General features: G+C 60.1%; 2 protein-coding genes across 5 annotated transcripts; one reads left to right on the top strand and one right to left on the bottom strand.

Annotated features, from left to right (window-relative positions):
- Positions 1-2679: 2679 nt before the first annotated feature.
- Positions 2680-8607, bottom strand: LOC128818967 (digestive cysteine proteinase 1-like). Of its 2 annotated transcripts, XM_053998813.1 has the most exons (11): positions 8338-8607; positions 7180-7239; positions 6845-6937; positions 6594-6766; positions 5638-5881; positions 5374-5566; positions 5082-5275; positions 4377-4468; positions 4131-4292; positions 3367-3556; positions 2680-3035 (listed from the first exon to the last, which is right to left on the bottom strand). In XM_053998813.1, exons 1-11 carry the CDS (start codon positions 8387-8389, stop codon positions 2848-2850), a joined length of 1641 nt encoding a protein of 546 aa, XP_053854788.1. In that variant the 5' UTR covers positions 8390-8607; the 3' UTR covers positions 2680-2847. The 2 variants fall into 2 exon arrangements, with proteins under 2 accessions (XP_053854788.1, XP_053854789.1); XM_053998814.1 differs by lacking the exon at positions 3367-3556.
- A 1297-nt stretch (positions 8608-9904) lies between these two features.
- On the top strand, positions 9905-20452 carry FGR (FGR proto-oncogene, Src family tyrosine kinase). Of its 3 annotated transcripts, none has more exons than XM_053998960.1 (13): positions 9905-10066; positions 14644-14704; positions 14932-15184; positions 15264-15366; positions 15642-15740; positions 15896-15999; positions 16070-16219; positions 17166-17321; positions 17722-17901; positions 18013-18089; positions 18166-18319; positions 18906-19037; positions 19270-20452. In XM_053998960.1, the coding sequence occupies exons 3-13, from the start codon at positions 14944-14946 to the stop codon at positions 19476-19478; spliced, it is 1605 nt and encodes a 534-aa protein (XP_053854935.1). In that variant the 5' UTR covers positions 9905-10066; positions 14644-14704; positions 14932-14943; the 3' UTR covers positions 19479-20452. The 3 variants fall into 3 exon arrangements, with proteins under 3 accessions (XP_053854935.1, XP_053854934.1, XP_053854936.1); XM_053998959.1 differs by lacking the exon at positions 17166-17321 and adding an exon at positions 16640-16804; XM_053998961.1 differs by lacking the exon at positions 17166-17321.
- The last annotated feature ends 5284 nt before the right edge of the window (positions 20453-25736 follow it).

Here is a 25736-nt window from a genome sequence, read left to right as displayed (position 1 = left end):
TCAGGGGCTCCAGTCACAGCATCTCAGAGTCACTGAGGCTGAAAAAGACCTCTGAGATCATCATGTGCACCCTTTGGCTTGTCACACAGACCAGTGCCATGTCCTGTCATTCCTTGGACTCCTCCAGGGGTGGGAACTCCACCACCTCCCTGGACAGCCCCTTCCAACATCTGACCACCCTTTCAGTGAAGAATGAGATGTCACAGCCCTGTTCCACAGCCTGCACGACCCTGATGGGGAGCACAGTGTCCTCACCTTTAACATGGGTCATGAGGACTGTCAGCATCTCCATCTCGTCATGAACCAGGATATTGCTGAGGTGGAGTCACTCACCTGGGTGGTGATACTGGCATTTGATGAGCATCTTCATGGATCAATTTCTAAAGAAGCATCAGGAGAGCATAAGGCAGGACTAACAACTTGCTTGCAGGCTCAGGAAAGCCCTGGAGGTGGCCAGGCAGGCTTCCACCTCCAGCATGAGCCACCACTGGCTTGGACAGTCTCGAAAGGGCTCAGTGTGCAGGCAGATGTCACCTATGCCCAGTCTAAGTTGGCAGATGCCAAAAAGGAGCAGCTGAACAAGGAGGAGGCCTTGAAGGAGTGGAGACCATGACAAACACCTAATAGAGGATGGGGGCAGGATTGGAAACCAACCACTGAGGGCTACCACCAGTCCTGACCTCAGGAGATTTCCCAAACCACCCCACAGACTAAGGAGGAGATGGGGTTCTCGCGGTGGGATATGGAAGGTGGGTCCCAAATCCTCTCAGCTCCCTGAACAGTGAACAGTGCTCCCTGAACTCTGAACAGTGCTCACTCCATTAAACACCAACCTCAACTAATATTCCGCCACCAATGTATAAGATTTGGGGAGTTTCCTGCAAGATGCCTCTCCCAAAGGAAACTCTAAATGCAGAGTTTCAGGCCAGCTTTGCTTCCAATAAATAGCAGGGTTCAGAGTGCCTGTGCTTTGCTGTGCTTTGCAAAACTTGGAGCCACTCTGAGGTTTGGGTGTCCGGGGAAGTCTGGAGGTCACAGCTCAGCTGGGCTGGGAGCCAGAACCTACATCTGGCTCTGCAAACAGCAAACCCTCCTTCAGGTATATCCTTCCTTATTGTTTCCTTTTCCAAATCTAATAAATAGATAGTTTTTTAAGTTCCCAGCCATCTGAGCTACCCACGCTCAGGACTGCGATATGCCTAATGCTGTGAATCCAGAATTTCAGTAAATGCATCCAGGGGATACAAAACTTCCAGCTCTTCCAGCTCTGTGTTCAGCAGCAAATTCAGGACATCACCAATCCAAAGGGAGCCTGAAAGTCATGGTTCCCTGAAAGTCAAAGCGTGTTTTATTGACTGCAGTCAAGAGAATCAAAGATCTGGAGACCTGGACTCCCACGGAATAAATCACATTATTCCTGTGCAGTGATCATTCCTCTCCCAGATATGAATTCCAGCCAGCCTCCCTGCTGGGAATGATTTAAGACCCCTTCAACAATCAGCAAATTGTCAAATAAGCAGGTGAACAAGTGAAAGAAAACAAGGGAATATGATGACCTGCCACCACTGATGAGAGCAGTTGTGTCACCTGGAGGGAAGTGCAGCTCCCTAGGTGCTGCCAGTGGTTTGCTGTACAAAATTGGGGTGTAGCCGTGGGGGATGTCACTTCTTAACTATCAAAACCCCATTTTGGGGGAAGGTAGAGCCTGTGCAGCTGCAGCTACAAGTCAGGGATGACATTTCCCTTCTTCTAGGTTTCCCTTCCCAGCTGCCTGCTGCTGACTGGGCTCTTGAATTGGGAAGCAGAGCCTGGCAGTGCCAGCAGCTCTCACTGGGAGCCCTGGGCTGCCCACTGTAGCTGCCAACCCAGCTCCATCCCCAGGGTGGACATTACCAGAATGGCACCAGAACCCCCACAATGAACCTTCAGAACTGTGCTGACCTGTGGCCTGGACACCCCAAGAACAGCACCAGACCCTCAGCTCGTGGTGAGGCTTCTCCATGGCTGTGAGGTTTTGGGGTGAAGCTCTGGAGCAAGATGGAAGGAGCATGATAGCTCTGGGGTGTGACCAGCTCAGGAGCACCCCAAAACCCCCTGTGCATCCCACATAAAAAGATGGGAGACTACCAGGATCAGGGTAGGGAGAACTTCCCACCCTGTTTTAGTATCCTTGTGCACTGATCCTGCTCTCCAGGATGGCTTGAGCCTAAAAGAAGAGCAGCCAGCTGAGCCACAGCCACGGTGTAAAAGGGGAGCAGCCCCAGGGAGTGAAGGTGCCTGGCTGGGGGCATTGGCACACACCCCGGTGACAAAGTCCCCACCCCTAGCCACAATAGGCACTCTGGCAGGGGGGCACAGGGTGGAGGCCTACCCCCTCCCCAGCACCCCACACCAGGAATTTCTCATCTCAGCAGAAATTCCAGGGGTTGTTTGTGCTCCACCTCAGAGCTGGAAGAGCCGCTCCCCTCGCCCCGGGTGTCTGGGACTGGCTGTGAGAGCCAGCTGGCTCTGCCAGGTGGGATTTTTCCCTCCCCAGGAGGCCCCTAGGGTCCCACAGGACCAAGAAAACCAGGCTGGGGACAGGGATCCGTACAGGATGTGTCCCTGGGGCACAGGGGGCACAGCTGTGTGGGCAGCAATTGAATCCCTCCTGCAGAAGCCATGCAGTATTTTTCCAGTGTCTTTATTGGCACGCCCAGTGCTGTGTCCCCGTCCCGCCCTGTGTCCAGCACTGAACGGGGCTGTCCCATTGTGTCCCTGGCTTCCTGATGGTTCCACTGAAGGGCCTGATGTGGGGCTGAGTGCTGAGAATGCTGCCCAGGGCTCTCCCTGCAGAGCCAGGGTGGCTCAGGCCAGGATGGGGTAGGTGGCCTCAGTGGCCACACCACAGTTGTTGTCCTTCATGGCCATAAGGATGTAGCCGTCATTGCCCCAGTATGTGGACCAGGAGTTCTTGATGAGCCAGTAGGTCTCTCCCTGCAGGATTCCATAGCCCACAGCCAGCACCGCATGGTCCAGTGATCCCGGTGTGTTGTCTGCAGGGAATGACATGGCAGAGGGCTCACTTGAAGAGTACCCCTGTCTGGAGACTATCTGTCTGGTGAGCATCCTTGCCCAGAGAGTATCCCTTTCCAGGGACCATTCCTTTCTGGAGACCATCCCTGCCTGGAGAAGATACCTGTCCAGTAATCCCTGTCCAGAGGACATCCCAGTCTGGGCAGCATCCCTGCTCCCACCCTCAGTGCTGCAGAGGACTTCAGGGCTCATCCCCTCCACCCTCCCTTGACCAAAAAAATGGGACCTAGGTGCTCTGGCATCTCCTTGGACACCCAGGACCTCCCATGCCCCGTGTGCTGCTTGTCTCACCGCACTTGGGCTCGTAGTAGATGCCGTTGGAGTAGAAGGAGAAGGTCTTGTGCGAGGCGTCGATGCTGACGGCCACGGGGCCGTGCTTGTAGATGGCAGCTTTGACCGCTGTGATGTTGCCTGAGGTGATGTTGACGTAACCCGTGATCTTGGCCAGCATCTCAGACTGGTTGTAGTGGCACAGGCCATTCTACACACCCAGGGGACACACACTGTCATCAGGACCCCCAGGATCCCTCGCTGGGACCCTGCCCCACTGCCTGACCCTGCAGATGCAGGCAGTGATCTGGAATTTGGGCTGTGAGAGCATCCTGGCTCTGACCCCACTGTCCTCCCAAGCCCAGGGTGGTGGGGATGTTTTCCCAGTTGCTCAAGGACACAACGCGAGGAGCTGGCTCTGCACCCAAAGCCCTGGAGGGCTGTTGCCTGCATCTTGCTGCCACCTCTCCAACCCCAGGCAGCTTTGCTCCGTCCCTGGGTACCCTGGGGTATGGAGTGACTCATGGCACCACGCACAGGTGGAGGCGCCTTGTCCCTGTTTTGCAAGAAGAGAAACTGAGGAACACGGTGACAAAACAGCCTGGATGAGCCCTGGGGCTTGGCTTTGACAGTACTGTGAACCACAGAAGCCTGGTGCCTTGTGGATGAGGTGGCATCCTCATCTCAAGAGCCTGTTAGTGCCTCTGACACATCCAGGTGGGTCCCACCATGGCTTTAAAGCCCCAAGATGTTGGGGAGGCCACCAGGGACAAGGGCCTGCTCACCTGCCCCTTGTAGGTACCGTAGGACTCGGTGCTGGCAATGCCCCCATGCTTTTTGATCCACTCATACGCTCGCCACTCCTCACCCCCGTCACAGGCGTAGTTCCCAAAGCCCCAGGAGCAGTCAATGAGCACTTGTTGGGACAGGGGGGTCAGCACACCGGTCTGCGGGGGGGACACAGTTCAGGGATGGGGACAGGCACCCTGTAGGCGCCCCATCCACAGCGTGGGGCACAGCCCTGCTCCCACCTTGAGGAAGAGGGCACCTTCCATGGCTCCCGTTGTAGCAAAGCTCCAGCACGACCCACAGACAGCCTGATCCTTCACGGGGGTGACAGCACCTGGGGACAATGGGGCAGGGGATGAGAAACTGGGTTGACACTGAGGGATGGAGGCAGGTGGAAGGGAAACTGAGGCAGGAGTTGAGGTCCAGAGGCAGCACAGCTAGATCTTGGTGCTAACTGAGAAGGGGGAAAATGCACTTAGCAAACCTGGGACCCCCACCCTTGGCTAGGGACAAGCTCTGGGGGTGTCACTTCCAGCTGATGGGGACATGGGTGAAGCCAGATGTTGCTTCAGATGTCACATCTGTCCCTGGGACACCAGACTGAATTGAGGGCCAAGTGCTGTCCCAGCTGCCTTTAATTATAGAAACACAGAATGGTTTCAGTTGGAAGGGACCTCAAATACCATCTCATTCCACCCATGAGCAGGGACACCTTCCACTAGAGCAGGTTGCTCCAAGCCCCGTCCATCCTGGCCTTGGACAGACCCAGGTTCTCCATACAGCTTGTGCCAGTGTCTCACCAGCCTCACAGATGTGCACCCCAAGGGACAGCATATCCCACAGGCTGTGGTGATGGGGAGCAGGGGAGCTCTGTGGGACTCAGCGCAGGCCTGGGTGAGGAGCACTTCCTCCCAAAGCACCCTGGCGTCCCCCGACCCTGCACATACCGTACATGCGCCAGTCAAGGCTCTCGGGCAGGATGATGCCGGTGTAGAGCTCAGTGGGGAAGGGCAGCCCGTTGTTGGGGGTCCCACTGCGGCGGCGGCCCCGCAGGGCTGCCAGCTCCTGCGGCATGCGGTCGGCCAGGTGGTTTAGGGACAGCGTGTAGGAGAGCGCGGCGCGGTTCCGCGAGTGCACAAACCTGCCACCGTGGTGGAGACAGCGCCAGCTGGCACTGCCAGCGCCTCCTCGGCGTGAGCAGCACCCCCAGAGGGCCGTCATTCCCCCACCTGCCCGTACCTCATGTTGTGCACGAAGATGCTCTGCCTGTGCTCCAGCTCCCGCACGGAGCTGTAGCGCCGCCCCATCTGCCGGCGGTAGTCATGGAAAACCCGGTGTGCCCATGGCCGGTGCTGTCCCACCAGGTCCTCCATGGGGTTTGCCAGCACACGGTGCTCCGCCACATTCCCCGGCAGCACCCCACACTTGGTCTCTGGGGACCAAAGAGAGGACACTGTCAGCCCGAGCCCCATGGGCAGGATGGGGGGGCCCTCCCTGGCTCACCATTGACGGGGAGGTCGAAGATGGAGGGGGGGTAGCTGTTGTCGAAGTCAGTGTAGGCGATTTCGTACTTGTCATAGTGGGAGCCCAGCAGGCTGTTGTACCCCCGCATCTCATAGTGCACGGGGGCCACCCCACAGCTGGAGTTGGTCACCCACAGGGTGTAGATATTCTTCTTCTGCGCCCAGTGGGTGACGTTCTGCCACACGGCACAGTAGCGGCCCTCGAAGTACTCCTCCCGCAGGAACTGGGGGGGACATGGCCTCAGGGAGGGGACCCCAACCTCCCCCAGGCCACCTGCTGCCCACCCAGCCCCTTTGCACAGCCCAGTGCACACACCCGGCTCTCCGGCTGGATCCAGTGGCTCCACAGCCGTTGGCACGCAGCCATGTGCAGGATGGAAATTGGGCAAGGATACAGGGTGCAACACAGGGCAGACCCCCCCTGTCTGGCTCAGCGGTGCCCTGGGGACACTCCACTGTGCACAGCAATCTGTGCACCCATAGCAGGGGGTCTGGCTGCACCATTTCTCCAAAAACCTGAAAAGATTTCAGGTTTGCTGTGTGTTTCCAAGCTCTTGCCATGCAGGTGTGTGTCCAGCTCAGTGACAACCTGCTGTCCCCACTGCTCACGTGCTGTGCCCAGCCCTGACGCAGGCTGGGGCCACCAGGAGCTGAACTGCCATGCAGAGGCTTGCCCAAACCATGCCGAAATGTCAGCGTTTGTGTGGGATGTGACACGTCCCAACACGGCTGCTGGAGTTGGGAAAGGAGCAAGGAGTCCGGCCCCAGTCCGGGTGGGGAAGTGGCCCTCCCTGCACCCTGGGGTGTGGGGACATGTCCTGGCTGGTCCCAGCACCCTGCAGCCCTTGGACAGAGAGGAGCATCTCCCAGCACCCCCTCCCACAGCCTGGAGATGCTTTGGGAGGCAGGTCAGGTCTGGGCTCTGAGGTTTCCCACCTTAAAGCCCCTCATGCTGGGGAAGACGCTCTGAGCCGTGACCACGTCCTCCTTGGAGCCAGGCAGCTGGAAGCACTTCCTGGTGTTCACCTCCTTCTCAGTCGTCTCTGGTGTGATCTTGTACCTCATCCCATAGGGCTTCACCGCTGCCAGTTGGTAGGTTATCACCTGCCCTGTGCCAGGGAAAGGGAAACTGAGGCACAGGAGCCCTGCTGGTGCAGGGTGGGCGCAGCTGGGTGCCCACCTCTTACCTCCATAATACTGGATCCGGCTCTTGTTCCCTGTCAGGTTGTACCAGGCTTCAAAGGGCTCCTCAATCTCCGCATAGGGCAGCTTAATGAGCCCTGCGAGACCCCGGCACAGGACACAGGTCAGCCCCAAAGCCTCCGCACCCCAACATCCCTCCCTGAGCCCCCCAGAGTCTGCAGACCCACAGCTGACCAAGACAGTGCCCCATGAGTGATGGGTCAGGAAGGGGCACTCAGCTGTGGGAACCTGCCCCAGTTTGGCACTGGGACAAACTGGCCCGACCCAGGCTGAACAGCCTCTGCTCCCCTCACCACAGGGCGCTGCGGGGTCCTGTTACCTCGGACATGGTAGATGGAGCCGAACTGAGGGGGTGGTTGGGCGGGCCCATAGTCCTGTCCTGAAAGGCAGAGAGGGGCAGGGTCAGGGGGGCTCTGTGTGTCCCCCCCAGCTGAGATGGGGATGGGAGGCTGCCAAGCCAGTGCTCCCCTTCCCGGCAGCCTGGGGCTTCCCTTCTTGGCCAAAAGAGCTTCCTGAACTGATCCAAAGGCACATCCAAGGGACACTGAGGCACTGACACCTTCCCAAGGTCAGCACCATGCCGCAACCTGCCGTGACTGCAGCAAGCCCTGCACTGTTGCACCCCCAGGGAACCCCAGTTCCTGGGTGATATTGGAGTGGTGCCCCAGTGTCACCCCCAGCACTGGTGGCCCTGGCCTTGAACATTTCCAGGGTGGGACCCAGCCAAGCTGTCCCCAACACACAGGGCATGGCTGAGGGGTGCCAGGGACTTTACTGGTTCTGCCTGGCATCTTCCAGTGACCTCCCCAGCCTCCCTCCGGGCTCCCAGCTTGTGCAACCCTACGCCAACACAACTGCTGGGAATGAGCCCTTCCCTCCCTCAGCATCTTCCTCCTCGCCAGGAGCGACCAGCAGCACCTGCCCAGACCCAGACAGCGCCTGCCCTACCCTAAGACAGCCGGGAGCTGCCCTGCCTACCAGCCCTGGGGGAGGCAGGAATGAGCAGACCCCCAGCTGCACCCCAGGCTGTGCCATGGGTACCCATCACATGCCATCTCGGGGCACCCACAGGCAGCAACGGGTGCAGCCACCTCCCAGGCCTGCTCGGCTTTATCAACACCCAGAAAGGGGGTCCCATGGGGACACGGTCGCCCTGCCACCCCTATCCCCTCACACTTGGCTGTCCTGCCTGGTTGGATTAAACCCCTTGGGTTAAAGCCTCAATTTAGTTTTATTTTCACGCCCCCAGCCCCACCAAGCCCTCGAGACATACCCCCCCGCCCTCTTTGCCACCCATCTCAGCTGTGTCTTGGAGGAACTGCAAATTTTGGGGCCCGACAAGCAATAAAGCCACTTCCCCAGACTCAAACCTGCCCTGCAGTGCAGCGGGAGGAGATCTGCCGGGGTGCCCCCCATCTCCCTCCCATGCCCGGGGTGTCACCAGCGGTGACAGTGCCAGGGTGGGGGACAGACTCACCCCGAACGGCGATGCAGAGTGCAGAGGCCACGAGCCAGCGGAGAGCACCCATCCTGGCCGCCCCGGCTCGCCCGGCACCGGTTTCGCAGCTTTAAGCTGGAGCCAGCGGCGGCGAAACCAGCGGAGCCAATGCAGAAGTCGGGGCCCTCCCCGGAGGAGGGAAGCAACCGGCATCATGTGGTGCCTGCCGGGGGCCGGGCACCCCTGGGCGCTCGGCGGGGAGAGCGTGTCTCGGCAGGTCCCCCGCCGAGGGAGATGGAGCAACGCCGGGCTCTGCGGGGGACGGGAGGTGCGGGATGAGCCCCAAAATGCCTCAAGCAGCATTCGGGTGGGTGCACCCCCCAGGCTGGGGTCAGCCAGGCTTCCTTCCCTCTCAGGATGAGTCGGGAGGTGCCAAGTTAAGGGTGGCAGCACTGGGGATCAGGTCCCCAGCCTGCACCATCCCTGGCACTCCCGTGAGAACATTGGAGGAAACGTTGAAGCCGCACCCACTGCCGCAGAGGAAAGAGGGTTAACTCGGGAGGGCTAACTGCAGGGCCAGGAGCAGAAGGAAGGCTCTGGAGAGATGGGAAAGATCCCGCTCCAGCCCAGCTGTGTGGGAGGACAGTGTGGCAGAGCCGGGACAGAGCCAGCTCCAGGAGGGCTCGGGGAGGATGCGGGGGGCTCAGACAGTGCTGGGGAGGCTCTGAGAGGGTGCAGGGGGATCACACAGCATGTGGGGGGCTCAGGCGGGGTGCAGGGGCACTTAGACAGGAGTCTGGGTGGTTTACCCCAATCCCAGAGCTCACTGAAGTTTGTGGGTTAGTGTGACCGATGCCAAATCTTGGGGTCATCCCACCAGCAATTTTATCTGAACAAGGGGTGAATGAGGGGTTAGATGTCTAGTGGGCAATCCATGGACACAGGACTGGCTTGAGCCACATAAAAGCTTCACCTCATCTTGGGGGGACGTGTGAGACACCCTTGGAACATAACCCAGAGCTACCTGCTATTCCCCAAGCATGGTGGGCTGTTCACTGCCCCTCCACGGATCTGCCCTGCCCCTGAGAGCCTGTGCCAGCAGGACGGGTGGCTGCTGTGTGTGTCCTGCCACCAGACGGGCCCCTTGTTCCTGTCCCTTGCAGGGCCACAGCGCTCTGTGCGCAATTTGATGTCCCTTTGTTGTCCCCTGCCTAGGGAGCTCCTTCGGGGGTCTCAGGGAGGCGCTGCCAGGCTCTGGGGACGGGCGCAGGCAGCCCCCGCCGTGGCACGGGCTGGACCCGCACACTCCCCCGTAAATCCCAGCAGGCAGAGCCCGGCAATCCACGCCAGTGTCTCCCGGTGCTGCTGGACACCAGAGACCCCCTGATGCCTGTTCCCTGCTGTACCACCTCCACGGGCAAGCTGTGGTCCCCGCAGCGTGCCGAGGTGACCCGGAGGGTGACCCGGAGGGTGATCCGGAGGGTGATCAGCAAGCGGCTGGGCTGGCTGGTACAATGAACCATTGCTGCGAGCGCGGGGAGGAAGGGGGGGCGAGGGGAGGGGAAGCTCTTGCTCGGCTGCCAGAGCCGCCGAGGAGACAGGGGAAGCTCACGGCCGGGCGCTCCCGCTCTCCCACGGCTGCCGCCCCGGCACCCCCAGTGCTGTCCGAAGCGGGGGCTGCCGTGGCTGCCCAGCCGGTGGTCTCGTCGGGAGCTCCGTGCGAGCGGGGGGTCCATGCCAGCCGGAGCAGGAGGGCTGACGGCAGGAGGTACGTGTGCGCTGTGTGGTGCAGGGTGGTGGGGGGCTCACCCCTGTAACAGCGGGGGGGGATCTCTTAATCCTCTTGCCATGCTCTGCTGAGAGATGCCCCCTCCATGTGTGGGGTGGCTCTGGATCCCGGCTGAGACAGCCACTGAGCTGTGGGGACAGAGAGTCCCGTGACACTGGTGGGGTCGCCTGCTCTCACTGTGCCCTCACTGCTTCCCTGGGAAATGCGGGAGGCTGGGAGGAGACCCCCGTCCTCGCCATCCTGGGGGGTAGCAGGTAACGGGGGGCTGCGGTGTGTGTGTGACGATCTGGGGGCACCCACCAGCTACAGCTCACCATCCCGGCACTAACTGCTGGTGACACCACATCGGGGAGCCTGCAGAGCCATGGTGCCCTCACCGTGCGGGACCTGCAGGCTGGGGAGGGGACAGCACACGGCTGGGGGACCCTGGGGGACACATACACACCTGCGCCCTCCAGCCCTGCAGGTGCCCAGGGGCTCCGAGCCCAGGCAGCGCTCCGGGCCGATGTTGCAGGCTGAGGTCTCCGTGGCTGAGGCTGCGGGAACTGCAGGGGCCTCAGGCCCTGGCCAGAGCGGATGTTCCCCCCCGGTCCCTGCAGCTTTGCTTCGTCCCTGATCCTTGGTGTGTCCCAAGGAGGGACAGGAACTCGCTGCTTCCTGCCCTGCACAATTCCCTCCCCACCCCACTCCTCCCGGGACATTGTATTTGGAGCCCTGGCTGGCTCCCTCCCTCCGCCCCTGCAGCCTCTTGGATCCGGGAATTGCTCTTCTTCCAGCGGAAATCCTGCTTTCCCAGCCAGCGATGGGACTGGAAGCCTGGGGAAGGGGGGCTCCCTCTCTACTGAGCATCTTGTGCCAGGGAGGGGGGCAAGGGCACCCCTCTGTCATGGGTCTGGTGGCTGACAGATGGGCTTGCAGAGATCAGTTTTGGGGGTTGGCAAGTCCTTCATTTTTCATCCCAGGGAATAGCCCTGCTTGTGGGCATGCAGGGGATGGGGTGTCATCCCTCCTTGCACCCCTTGTTCTGGAGGAACCTACTCCCACTGGGAGCCACAGGGGACTCACCAGGCACTGGGTGAACTGGGAGGACTGGAGCTGGAGCAGGGCTCAATCTCCAGGTATCATCGAGGTGGCCTTGGGGCTGGGGGCAGTGGGGAAGGGGCAGAGACATGCCACCACCTGCCACAGAGCTGGAACAAGGAGCAGATGGGGCAGGCAGTTGTGGCCTCTTGTCCCCTCCCCAGGTCTGTGGCGTCCTGGACTTGAGATGGTGACACAGCCCCAGGTCCTGTGTCCTAATGAGCCATCCTCCCCTTCTGCACTGCAGCTGCCTCGTGCCTAAGTTTTCCTGCTGGGACCAGGGTCTCCAGAGCCACAGGGTGACAGAGGAACCTCGGTGGCACCAGGCTGGGCTGTGCAGCCCTCTCGGTTCCTCTTCCCAGGGAGCAGGAGCCGGGTCACCACGGGGCAATGCAGGATGACAGTGTGGGACAAGACATGGAGGGATCCAGGATACCCAGGGGGCTGCAGCCCTGCTGTCATCCCTGCCTGACCCTCCCAGCTGTCACCATCCCCAGGGTGTGAGGTCCTGCCAGTCCTGTGGCCCCTTGATGGCCACAGCACCATCCTCTTCCTCCCCCCCACCCCACACCATGCTCCTGCTGCTTCCTCTTCCCACTGCATAGCTGCTGTGTGAGTTCCTCTGGCAGCCACCTCCTGCCCAGGGCATCGTGGCCCCCTCAGCCTGGCAAATGCCACCATGGCTTGTCCCCACAACACGGGTGTGGCATTCCCAGCGCCCCCACATGGCTCCATGTGGCTGCATCCCCCAAGAGCCTGATTCCTCCACTGCTGTTGTTCCCATGAGGGGAGTGGATGCAGGAGATGGAGGTGACCCCAGGGGTACCTCAGCACTGTAGGTGACATGTGGGGTGACAATTGGGTGTGCAAGGGATATTGTGCCCTGTCTAGCAGCTGGGGATGGGCCTGAGCTGCCCCGTGTCCCAGGGGCCTGGGGAACAGATGGATGGGCAGTCGGGGCTGTGGCTGCTCCGTGCCCAGCCGTGCCCGGCAGGACAGGGGTGATGAATTGGCCAGGTCTCAGCACGGGGCGGGACCTGGCAGCTCGTCCGGGACTGGTGCAGGGGGAGCAAGGGCAGGAAGGGCTCAGTTGCCATCTGCTCCCCGGCTCCAAGCAGCTCCTTTTGGGAAAGCTGGAGCCAGACACCACTGCACAACCATCGGACGCGGCACCAGCCGCGGCCCCTTCCCACGGACGGTGTGAGGGAATGGTTCTGCACCACCCTGGGAGGAACTCAGGGGGCTCTTGGGTGCACAGGGAAGGGGAAACCTGGGTGCAATGCTGCTGCACATCACCTAAACCCTTGATGCTGTGGTACAGGGGGGTTCCTCTTGCCTGGAAGATGCTCCTTGCCATCCCTGTCCCTGCTGGCACCTGTGGCAGCTCCACTGCTTGGTCACCACTGAAATTCAGCAAAGTGGGAAGTTTCTTAATGTGGTGGGGGGTGATTGCCACCCGGGAGGGACAGGGTTTGTGAGAGCCAAGATTGTTCATCAGTTTAAACAGCCACTAATTATCATCAGGAATAAAATCCCCAACCAGCCGGGTTTCCTCAGATTTGGCAATGCTGCCCTGTCAGCAATGGTTGTGGCCTTGCCACACCACCAGTGTGGAAAGCAGAGATGGAAAGGGAGAGCTGGGCTCTTTCCACCCTTACTGAGAGAGAAGAAACAAACTGCTGCAAACAAAGCTAAGTTTTAGAGAGAAACATTCCCTGTGCCCTGGGTTCCAACATCAAGGGAATCAATAACCATGATTGGGAAAATCTGCCTGAAAACCTTTGTCTCCTCCTGCTCACTGGAGTGCAGAGGACAGGACACCTTCCTGCTCCTTCCCTCTGCTCTCAGCTGGAGACAGAGGCATGTTGCAGACTGGAGTGCTCTGCCCGGTACAAACTGGGCAGACTGGTGTGGGTGGTTGCCCAGCAGCCAGGTCAATAACAGGGCTGGGGAAGGACGTCTCCATATAGCCATGACAGGAGAGGTCTGATTTCCTCCTCCTCCTCCTCTGTGACACCTTCTCACCACATGTGGCCGGAAGAGCCTGTCCTGACCACAGCGATGTGAGCAGGGACCTTCCTCCCCAGAACACCCACTCCCCACCAAGCAGAGGTGTGGGGATGGGGATGCTTTGGGGGCTCCTTCCCACCGGGTCTGGCTCCCCTTCAGCCTTGGGGACGCCCTGAAAGGCGTGAGATGCCCTGAAAGGACGTGAGCAGTGTGGTGAGGATACACTGAGAGAAAAACCCACTTGAGGATGTGGTTTCAGCCCACACCGGGGTGTTGCAGCCCTCAGAGGAATGTTGCAGCTTTGTGGGGGTGTTGCAGATCATGCAGATCAATTTAGCTCATGCTGGGGGGCTGCAGCCTGTGAAGGGATGTTGTAGCCCATGCAGGGGTGTTATGGCTCATGCAGGGGTATCACAGCCTGTGCACAGGTGCTTCAGTCTGTGCAGGGGTGTTGTAACTCATGCAGGGGTGTTACAGCCGATGCAAGTGGTGTTGCAGTCCACATCCTTGGTGTTGCAGCCCATGTAGAGGTGTTGTAGCCCATGGCAGGGTTGTTGCATCCTGTTATGGGATGTTTCGATCTATTCAGGGGTGTTTTAGCCCTCAGCAGAAGTGTTTCAGCATGTGCAGGGTGTATCAGCCCTGTAAGGGGTGCTTCGGTCCATGCAGAGGTGTTACAGCCTATACAGGGGTGTTTTATCCCACGGAGGGTTGTTACAGCCCATAGCAAGGGTGTTTCAACCCATGTAAGGGTGTTGCTCCCTGTCGGAGTCACCCCCAGATTGGGGTGACCCCGGGTGGTGGTAAAGTCTCTCCTCCAACCCGTGCCTTCAAAGAAAGACTCGGTAGTCTTCAGTCGTCTGGTCTCAAGGCAGTTCATTGCATGATATCTCAAGGCACACAGACTCCCTGGCATTCTCTCTGACTCCTTCTCCCTCTGTGTCTCTCTCCGTCTCCTCTGCCCAAGGGCTGGTGCCATCTTTTATATCGCACATTATGTATTAAATGTTTATAGTTTTTCCCCATTGCCTATCACCTATATTGAACAGTGACTTTCTACTCTAAACCAATCTGTGAGTGACAACATCACCAAGAACATGGGGGTTAGGAAGGAGAAAGAAGGAGGACAGGGCACGCCCAGATCCCTCCATCTTAGAACTTCTGACCCCCATGTACAAAACTCAGACCCCTCTGTACAAGGCCTAAAACCCCCCTGTACAGCACTCAAAAATCCTACCTTTTACTTTGTGATTACTTCTATTATAATATCTAAACTTTTGTGATTTCTTGTTCTTCCTGCAAAGTCAGTAAATTGTTCCATGGGTCAAATTCAAAACCACAGGGGTTTCCGGCTGCCTGCCAGGGTCTCAGAGGCTTATGACCTGGACCCGGAACATCCAAGAGTGTCTGAGGGACACCTTGGGTTCTGACAGCCCCCCACTTGATGCCCTCCCTGGTGTCCACAGGCGACTCTTCTCCTCCCTGGAGTGACATGGAGCAGCTGAAGTGATCTGAGGAGCCGTCGCAGTGAGTGGAGCCCCCATGGGTGCCAGGGGTGCCGTGGGGTCCCCTGGGCAGCACAGCCCTCCTTGCAGCAGTGATACTGGCAGTGCCCGTGTGGACCCCAGTGTCCCCTGTTGTGCAGTGTGCTGAGCTGCGGGGTGCACCCCAGTGCCTCTCCCCATGTGTGCTCCGGTGCCCATGTGTGCCCCCTGCCAGGGGGGCACAGGGCTCATGGACCCTCTGTCCCACAGGCGGTGGCCAGGATGGGCTGTGTGCCCTGCAAAGAGAGGGGGGCTGGCAAAGGGCAGGCAGGGGGCGAGGGGGGCTCTCTCCAGCCCTCTGCCTCCCAGTACGACCCCGACCCCACGCAGCCAGGGGCCGTCTTCACCCACATCCCCGACTTCAACAACTTCCAGGGGCCAGTAGTGCCCGTTGCCCCATCCTTTGCCGAGCCGGGGGGCTTCACCTCCAACGTGCTGCCAACGCGGAGCAGGGCCATCACAGGTCAGCAGGGAGGCTGGATGATGGGGAGGGGTGTCCAGCCGCACTCCCGGCCTGACTCTGGGGTCACCGTGTGCCACAGGTGGGGGGGTGACACTCTTCATCGCCCTGTACGACTATGAGGCCAGGACGGAGGATGACCTGACATTCCAGAAAGGGGAGAAATTCCACATCATCAACAACACGTGAGCCCCCCCCCGGACCTCCTGCCACCCCCAGCACCCACATACCACCCCGGGGAGGTGCCTTGGATAGCCCCTGCAGGACCCAGGCTGGGGACCCATCTCTGTCTGGGCTCCCTCACTCAGTACCAGGGCCACGTGTCATGAGTTGAGTGGTCTCAGCAGAGATGGGTGGGGCAGAGCAGGGTCCGGCGGTGCTGCCTGCAGGGTGAGGAGGGTCTCACGGTGGGCGGGCCTGCCTGTTCCTCCTCCTCCACATTCTGTCTTTCCCTGCCCAGGGAGGGGGACTGGTGGGAGGCCAGGTCACTGAGCTCAGGAGCCACGGGCTACATCCCCAGCAACTACGTGGCCCCTGTGGACTCCATCCAGGCAGAAGAGTGAGTAGCAGGGGAAAAGGGATGGAGACAAACCCCAACCCCACCTGCCTCAGGCCCAAGTGTCCTTGTGAGCCCCAGCAGTGCCGCAGTGATGGCATGGGGGTTCCGTGGTCCCCTCCTGTGCCTTCCTGGCACTGAGCCCATCACCGTGGCAGGTGGTACTTTGGGAAGATCGGGCGCAAAGATGCAGAGCGGCAGCTCCTGTGCCACGGCAACTCCAGAGGCACCTTCCTCATTCGGGAGAGTGAGACAACGAAAGGTACAGGGACAGGGGTGGGGACACCAGGGGTTGTGCCCCACATCCCTCCCTGACCAACATCCCCATGTAGGTGCCTACTCCCTCTCCATCCGGGACTGGGATGAGGCCAAGGGAGACCACGTGAAGCACTATAAGATTCGGAAACTGGATAGCGGGGGGTACTACATCACCACCCGGGCCCAGTTCAACACCGTCCAGCAGCTGGTCCAGCACTATATAGGTAGGGTGGGGTGAGGGGCACGAGGGGGGCAATAGGAGGGGTAGGGAATGCTCAGAAGACCCTTTGGTAAGAGACTGGGCTGACAGGGTTGAACTGGGGAAGGAGGGGGCTGTTCTGTGGTGGCATTAGGGCACTCCCTGAGAGTCTCCCCTTTTCCATGTCCAGGGTGCAGGGAGTTCCTGTTGTCTCTGGTGGGTGGGCATGACCCACTCCCTGGGTGTGCTGGGGGGACTGGGGGTCCAGCCCAGCCGAGGGGGTGCAGAGCTGTCCCTGGGGCAGGTGGAGGGGGGTGCATTTGTATGTTGGGGGTGACGGGGTGATATGGGAGCCTTGGTGATGCATGGGGTGGTGGGAGGGGAGCAAAGGGCTGCTGGGGTCCATGCCCACATTGACCCCTGTCCCCCTGCTCCCGTGCTGCAGAGCGGGCGGCTGGGCTGTGCTGCCGCCTGGCTGTGCCGTGCCACAAGGGAACCCCCAGACTGGCCGACCTCTCAGTCAAAACCAAAGACGTGTGGGAGATACCCCGCGAGTCCCTCCAGCTCCTCAAGAAGCTGGGAAATGGGCAGTTTGGGGAAGTCTGGATGGGTAGGGCCTGGTGGGCAAGCCAGGGCAAGAGGCAGGGGGACATGGGGGTACCCCCAGGCCTGGCAGCCCACTGGGAAAGCTCATGCCTGCCAGGACAGGCTGAGCAACACTGATTTGCTGGCATGAGGAATTATCCCACGTCCTGCTCTGGGTTCACAATGGGTCTCCCAAGATGCCCCATGTCACTTCTGCATGGGCAAGCAGACCCCCACTGTAGATGGGATCACAGGACCAGGCCAGGGGGTCCCACCTTCGTCATCCTCTTCCTCCAGCATCCCCTGCTTCCTCTACTCATGCATGCTGCCTTCATCCCATCACATCCCCTCCCTCCTCTTCCCTGCCTGCCCCCCATCCCCCGCAGAGTACAATGACGGATTGTGCCATCTGCTCACCCACCCATGCCCTGCTGTGAAGCCCCAGACCCTGGGATTAGCTAAGGACGCCTGGGAGATAGCACGGGAATCCGTCACCCTCAACAGGAAACTTGGCATGGGATGTTTCGGAGACGTGTGGATGGGTAAGGCTGGCCCAGCCGGCCAGGGGTGGGGAGCAGAGGGGGCAGGAGAAGTTTTGTTCTGTCCTGGCAGGGAGCATCACAGGGTGCCAGGTGGTACCTGCTTGTGTGGGGGAGATTGAAACTTGGCAGAGAATCCATGAAGGGTTTGGGAATGGGATGAGGTTGGTAGTGGAGTGAGGGGAGCTCCTTGTCCTGGGCGGGATGCAGTGGGATCACAATCCCCACCAAGGGATCCCTTCCTTGCCCTGCCCTGATTCCTTGCCCGCCCATCCATCCATCCATCCATCCATCCATCACACAAGCATGCAAGCATGCACCCACACACTTCTCCATCCACACACCCCTCTATCCTGGGCTGGCTGTCCCCTGGGCTCATGGTGACTCTGTGTCCCCAACCCAGGGACATGGAATGGCACCACCAAGGTGGCAGTGAAGACACTGAAGCCAGGGACCATGTCCCCTGAGGCCTTCCTGGAGGAGGCTCAGATCATGAAGCGGCTGCGGCACGACAAGCTGGTGCAGCTCTACGCCGTGGTGTCGGAGGAGCCCATCTACATCGTCACCGAGTTCATGAGCCAGGGTGAGTGGGAGGCACTGCGTGGGCATGGTGCCAGGGCAGGAGCGCTCGCAGAGGAGGGCACCCCTGGGTTTTGGAGGTCTTTGATGGCAACTCGACTCCTTCTGCCTGCAGGCAGCTTGTTGGATTTCCTGAAGGATGGGGATGGTCGCTACCTGAAGCTGCCCCAGCTGGTGGACATGGCTGCCCAGGTACTGGTGGCCTGGTACAGGGAGGGGGTGCACTCCGGGGTGTACTGAGGGGTCTTCACTGCTCCGTCCGCCTCAGATTGCGGCGGGCATGGCGTACATTGAGCGGATGAACTACATCCACCGGGATCTCCGCGCTGCCAACATCCTGGTGGGAGACAACCTCGTGTGCAAGATCGCTGACTTCGGCCTCGCTCGCCTCATCGAGGATGATGAGTACACAGCGCGGCAGGGTGGGAACGCCAGCTCTGCATCCCTCTCTTGTGTCCCTTAGGCTGGAGATGGTCATCACTCATCCCTGGGGTTGAGTGACCTGGGTGGTGCATGCCCCAAATGATGGCGCGCCAGGGCATGGCTATCCTAGTGACGGACACCCCAAATTCATGGGTATTTTAGGTGATGGATACCTTGGATCACTCCAGGGTGTGGGTGTCCCAGAGGATAGGTGCCCCAGGGAATGGGTACCCCCAGGAGACAGGTTACCCAGGGCGTGGGTGTTTCGACTGATGGATGTCCCAAGTGATGGGTACCCCAGGTGCAGTGTATCCCCAGTGCAGGGTGCCTTGGGTGCTGGGTGTCTCATGTGTGAGCTGCCCCAGGCAGAGGGTGTCATGGGTGGTGGATGCCCCTGATGCAGGGTGCCCCCTGTTCAGGGTATCCCAGGTGCAGGACACCCTGAGTACGGGGCGATTCAGGTGACAGTGCCTCCGGTGTGGGATGTCCCAGATGTGGGCTGTCCCCAGGTGTGGGTGCACCAGGTGCAGGGTACTCTAGGTGTAGGTGCAGCCCCAGCCATGGCTCACCTGTGTCCCTTTGCAGGTGCCAAGTTCCCCATCAAGTGGACGGCTCCGGAGGCTGCACTTTTTGGGAGGTTCACCATCAAGTCGGACGTCTGGTCCTTTGGCATCCTCCTGACTGAGCTGGTGACCAAAGGCCGTGTGCCCTATCCAGGTATGGCCCACTGGGGCAGGTGCACCCCTGGGGTGGGCTGGGCAGGGCACAGACAGGGGCTGACCCTTCTCAGCAAGGCTTGTCCTGTGCCTCAGTTCCCCCATCAGAGGGACCAGTGCTAAACTGGGCACCTACCCAAACCACAGGCCAATGCCACTGTGTGCCTCATTTTCCCCACTGGCTTGTCCCATGGGGGGTGCTGTCACTGAGCAGGAGAGTCCTTGTCACGCAGGGATGAACAACCGAGAGGTGCTGGAGCAGGTGGAGCGGGGCTACCGCATGCAGTGCCCGGGGAGCTGCCCTCCATCCCTGCATGAGGTGATGGTGCAGTGCTGGAAGAGGGACCCTGAGGAACGCCCCACCTTCGAGTACCTCCAGTCCTTCCTCGAGGACTATTTCACTGCCACCGAGCCCCAGTACCAGCCCGGGGACAACCAGTGACCCAGTGCTGGCACTCCCAGGAAGCTCTGGGGTGACTTTGGGGTGAATCTCTTTTTATTTTTGAGAGGTGATTGCTTCCTTTGTCTCTGCCCCTCCCCCCCCCCCCCGAATGCCTTTTGGAGGGTGCTCAGGGTGCCCAGGGCGGACACAGGGCTTTGCACAAGGATACTGGACTCAGAGAGAAGACAAAACTGTGCACCCCATTCCCCCCTTCCCCCACTCTCTTTATTGCCTTCACACCCAGCTTTGAACCTGAGAAGGGCTTTGGCTGCAGGGGGGACTGTGGGGAACCCCCGTGAACCCCCCAGACACCCCCAGACCCACAGAGTAGCAGAGGGCTTGGGGGAGCTCCCCATGCCAGCCCCAATCTCTTCTGGGAGCACAACTGGGTAGGGTTCAGCCCCCCAAAGTCCTGGCACTGACCTGTGGGAGGTCATCTCAACCCTCCCTCCCTTTTATCTCCTTTAATTTATAAGATTTTATATGCCTCCCCCAAGCAGCCATGGACCCCACCAAGGGATCCCAGTATTTGGGGGACCCCTTTGTCCACGGCCTTATCTCCTCTGCTTTATAGTAGAGCCGCGTCCTGAAAGCCATACACCCACCTCAGATTGCACTGGGGGGACAGGGTGTACTGACGGGGGGACACAAGGAGTCCTGGGGGGCCCAGGCAGGCTGGGGGCAGCTCTGCCCCAGGGGCTGTTCCCTCCTGCCCTGGGGGGGCAGGACGAGGGTACGGGGTGGGCTCAGCCCCACAGCACTTGGGGAGGTTGTAGCTGCAGCTTGGCTCAGCCCTCTGCAGCAGGAATTAAGGGGGCACTGGGGGGAGCATGTGCCAATGTGAATGTAGGGTGCCACCCTGCCTGCTGCCCCTCCAGGCACTGCCGTTCTTGAGTGAGGTCCCAGTCCTGTGCCCCATGGCCAGTAACGCCCCTGCACCCCTAGGGCAGGGCTGTGGGTGGACAGTGCCATGGGGGGGGGGGGGAGGGAAGGGCAGGGGAGGGATTTGTTGTTTATTTTTTTAAATGAAGTTGTAAATACAGAGAAATAAAACCTTTCTAACAAACGGGGGGCAGCCCGGGTCCTTCTGCCCCTGCCCCGCCCCAAGAGAGATGAGCTGCCCCAGATGGGCATAAGCACTGGGGGGTGGTTAGAACTGGGGGCCAACACTGAGGATTTGGGGTGGGAACACCCATCCCGGAAGGGGGTGGGGGGCTTCCAAGTTCAGCCAAACCAGGACTGAGTGATGCCCCCTCACCCCCCCCCCCAGCCCCAGGGCACAGGTTTGGGGGGCCTCCTCCAAGGGGGTGAGCAGAGAAAATCCCCCCTGCCCCCAAGGCCATGTGGGAAGGGGACACACCAACTTCCCTTGCGAATGAAAGCCTGAAAACTCTGGGTTGGGAAGCATTTGGGTTTGCAAAGCTGCCTCCACGCAGAGCACGCTGCAGCCCCCCAGCACTCCCCAAGAGGGGACTGTCCCTTCCTGCCAGCTGTGACAGGGAGGGGCCCTGTGCTGGCAGGTTGGGGACGAAGAGGTTAATTTTCCTTGTAGCTTGGCCTCCCCAGCAGGGCCCAGCTGTGCCGGTAATGAATTCCTCAGCACTGATGGGAAGGAGGGACTGGCCCCCACCCCAGTCAGGGGAGCTCAGGCTATGGGGAAAATGCTGGGCATAGGGGGAGGGGGGCAGGTGCCAATGCCAGTGGGTTTGAGGACATACCAGGGGCTTAGGGGATATGCCAAGGTGTTTGGGGACATACACGGAGTATTGGGAACATGCCACCATCCCTGGGTACCACCAGGCATCTTCACAGCTCCTGCTTCACCCCACCTCCTACAAGGGCATTCGATCCCCCGGGCGCATGGAGGTGGAGTGGAGCAGGGCTGGGTGTGCCCCTGCTTCCCCATTCCAGGGAAAAATCCCCAGGGAAGGGCCAGGCCCTCAACCAGGCAGGGTGGCAGGCTGCCCAGGGCTGGGGGACAGAGCAGATTGTGTGGCAGGGACAGCCGTGGAGAGGAGGTGGTTGGCACCAGGCAGCCCCAGGCACAGCCCTGGTGCCTGCCTGATTGTGGCCGTGGGCTCTGGCCACCCACGCCTGGGGCTGGACCCTGAGGCGGCACCCCACGGCCACGGCACTGTCACTGTCATCCCCTAAGATTTGGCACACACAGGCTCTGGCACCCACCCAGCGCCCCAAACACATTCTCCCTCTGGGCGGGGCACACACATCTCACCCATGCAATGCGTCCCTTGTCCCCACGGCCACGGGGATGTATGCTGTCCTCCTCCACCACTGGGGGGGACAAAAAGCCCTTCAGACAAGGGGAGCACCCCAGTCCAAGCCCAGGCACAACACTGGGACAAAGCAGGGTCGGAGTCCCCAGTCTGTGCCCACTGGTGCTGGGCAGGGTCCATTTATGATTCATCCCCAGTAATTAAAGTCTCTATTTAACCACAGCTGGAGGTTTCATAGACCAGGGCTGGCCTGGGGGGCCATGGGGACCCCAAATCCATCCAGGGAGCAATGGACTGAGAGGTGCTTCTGGATGGGCCCTGGTGTGCTGAGCTCCAGCTATGCCAGCCCCAGCTCCATCCCTGTTCCTGCCCATTCCTGCCCTGTTCTTTCCCTTTCCTGCCCATTCCTGCCTGCTCATGCCTTCAGAGGGGCTGATCCCACTGTTCTCTGTCCAGCTCCCAACTTGAAAGGATGCCACCCTTCCATGTCCCCAGCCAAGGCCCCTTGTCCCCAGCAGTGCCAGTGGCAGGAGTGGGTCAGGAGCCGTGTGGATTTCCCACGTGCTTTTCCACGTGGCTGTGCCACGGTAATCCCTGTGCACCACTCATGTCAGCAGAGTGCATCCCCCATTTTGCTGTCATTACTGTGAAAGCTCCTGGGGATAGGGAGTGGGGCCCGAGACTGCAGGTGCCTACGTGAAGAGGCTGAAGGGGGGGGGTCCGTCCTGGTCCCCATCCTTCCGTTCTCCCCCTCTCCCAGCCCTGGTGCCCGCAGGAGTGGTGAGGGGCTGAAAGGATTTTGCTGCGGGGTGACCACAGGCTGGGCAGGGGAGGGGCATCGATTTTATGTTAATGCTGAGCGGTATTGATCAGGGGTGGAGGGAGGACTGAGAGTGGGCACAGCCAGCCCCGCACCCAGGATCGCCCTTCACAGAGCTGCTGCAGCTCCCAGCAGAGCCCACCCTGGGGCCAGCAGCGATGGGGAGGTGGGGAAGGAGGTTAGGACCCCTCCAGAGGTGCCGCAGGCTTGTTTTTGCTTCAGAGCTTGCACTGGGGGCTTGAAGGGAAGAGCAAAGCTCAGAGCTGGGGGCCGTGCTCTGGCCCCTTCCCCTCCCGGCTGGCTGGTCCCTGCAGCACCGCAGGCAGCGCTGCAGCTGCAGCACCTCCAGAGGGGAGAGAGCAGCTCAGCACCACTGCCCCAGCCCTGCCCTGCACCCCAGGGTCACTCCAGCGCCACCAGGTCCCCCCGATGCTCCACGGGACCCTCATCCCCCTCGTGCTGAGCCCTGCTCGCCCCACTCCTGCCCGCACCCCCTGCCCAGCCCATGTGGCCCAGCTCTGGCTGGCTGCTCTGCCAGTGCTGGGCCAGCCTGGGCCACGCACGGCAGGGGGGTCTGGAGCCAGTGAGCCCAGCCGGTGCCAGGGTACAGGTGTGAGGACGCTGCAGATGGCCGGCGCTGCAGACCCTGGCACGAGGCAGCCGCAGCATTGCTGCCCTCCCCGGCGGCCCCCTCGCCCCCAGATGCTGCTGGGGGCCCTCGTCGCCGGGAAGGAGCCATCCCCACCCACAGCAGGACAGGGGTTTGTCCCTGTGCCCCCTGGCCCCAGCTCCCCAGGGACTGGCAGAACCCGCAGAGTCCTGGGTCGTGGACCGGAGCCACGTCTCCGCAGCAGCGATGGCCAGACAACAGTGGAAAATGGCCAAAAATGTGGGTTTAGACTTGACTAGGCTTGATCCTGCTGGTCCAGGCCTGCAGGCACTGTCCCCTCAGAGGGGAAACTGAGGCACAGATGGATTTATCTGCAATCACCCAACAGCTCAGCACTAGTCACTGTGAGGGGACACTTTTTTCCATGGAAAAACAACAGATAATTGGGAAGAGCTGTGCACTGACAACAGCAGCATCTGTGACAGCAACCTGTGGGGGAGCAGCAGGATTTGGGGACGGAGGTTTCCTGGGCGTTTGCTCGAGTGACAGAGCAAACTCAGGCAGTGGGGAGGGGGCACAGTGGGAGCCTTGCTCTGCTGGCCACAGGCTGCTCGGAAATGGTTTTATTGGGACAAATCGGGAATGATTTTGCTGCTGCTCCAGGGCAGACCGGTGCTGGAATTTGGGGAAGAATTGTGCTTTTCTGCCTCAGTTACCTTTATGGAGACAAAATCTGGCTGGTCACAACCCTCCAGAGACGTTGGAGGGGCAGCTCCCCCCCCCCCCAACCCCATCAGGGTCTCTGGACTGTGCTCCTCACAACGGCAACTCCTGTATCCCAGCAAAGCATCAAACACCTCTCTCTGTCTCCTCGGCCCTCTACCCCCGTGCCCCCAGATCTCCCCCACAGCACCCCACTGCCTCCTGACCCCCTGCTCCCACCCCGGGGAGCTGGTGGTTTTCGGGGTGACAGCTGCCACCACCCCCCCAGCCCAGCCAGCTGCAGCTTTCCGGGGCCAAACGCAGGCAGCTCGCCCTGGCCCTGCTCACGGGGGTGGCTTTACGGGCGTGGGTGGGGGTGGGTTACGGGGACACGGACTGAGCCGGGGACAGCGGTGGCAAAGCAGCCACTAGATGGTAGCGTAAGTCCACGCCAACGCTGCTGACACAGCACTTGGCTGGGAGAGAGTGCCCGAGTGACCCGGGTGGCCCCGGGGACCCGCCTTCGCCACCCACCTCCCCAGCTAAAAAGAAATCCTGGCAGGGCTGAGCGCTCGCGGAGCTGTGACATGAGTGGCATGGGCACAGCTTACCCGCCCCAATGTCCACTGCCATGGCTGGAGCCACCTGTGCCCACGGGGACAAATGGGGGACTCTGCTCCCAAACCCCCAAATCCCAAATCCACTTCTACCCCAAACTCAGACTCCAAACACACCCCTCAAACCACCACTGGGCACGACCCTGATGTGAGAGGGGTCAAACCCAGGCCTGGGGACAAGCAGGATGACCCACAAGGCACCCAGTTCAGTGTGGGGGTGCTGGGCACCCACGGGAATCTGGCAGGGCCAGCTGGGGGTGTCCACCCCACTGGAAAACACCTCATTTAACTCCTCATCCTCCTCCAGCCCTGCCTGGGGCTGCATGCCAGACTGATATATATATTTTATGATAACTATAGAGATGCACTTCAAACCTGACAAAGGACTTTGACAGTTTTAAGCATCTCTTTGATTAATACATGACCTTTTAATACTTTGGATTAAATTAATAAATCTTTTACATTCTAACCCATTCTGCTTGCAATGTCGTGGGTTTTGCACGACCTCTCTCTCTTCCCTGCCCTGTCCCTGCACAGGTACAGTAATCCACAGCCTTGCAATATTCATGGGGCACAGAGCCCTGCAAAGCGAGAAGGGAGGGGATACTCCTCGGTGCTTGGTTGTTTTTTTTTTTTAACCATCCCTAAAAATAGCAAGAAAATTCATAGCTGACATTCAGGGTGAGGGGACGAGGAAGCCTGCAAAGTTGCTCACTCAGCCACCAGCAATTGCAGCGATCCTGTCTGCGTGTGCAGATTCCTCTGCTGACCGGGCTGGAGCCCAGGCCTCCACTCTGCTCTGCTTCCAGGAGCAAGGCAGCCTGCTCCTCATCCTCATCCAGAGTGTGCAGATCCAACCAGTCCCAAATCCAGCCCCGCTGATCCTGATGGGGTGCACGGAGGGGACGGAGCTGACACCTTTCCAGTTCCAATAGGTCGCAGCTGGAAGGCAGCTCTCAAGCATGACCCCAGCTCACCAGTTCATCCCAGTTTAGCAGTGAAGCTGGGGTGACCAGTGTGTATCTGGAGCTCAGATTCCTTCCTTGCTGCCCATTGATCCAAAAACACGCGTGAAACCCCAACGTGCCCCTCACAGGCCAGGCAAAGGGCTGCTGTAAAGCCAGGTGCTGTGTCTCTCCCTGCACCCATGTGTTATTCCATCGATGACTCACGTGTTATTAGCAGCCAAGCAATATTCCCAATTCCCTGGAGTTAACCCTTCACTCGTCACTCACAAAACCACGATGTCATAACAAACATCACTGGTATTATCTA

This window comes from Vidua macroura, chromosome 25 (genome assembly GCF_024509145.1).
Source record: "Vidua macroura isolate BioBank_ID:100142 chromosome 25, ASM2450914v1, whole genome shotgun sequence".
In the NCBI taxonomy this organism is placed as follows: domain Eukaryota; kingdom Metazoa; phylum Chordata; class Aves; order Passeriformes; family Viduidae; genus Vidua; species Vidua macroura.
The sequence above is the reverse complement of the archived record's forward strand: the minus strand, read 5'-3'. Positions and strand labels throughout refer to the sequence as shown.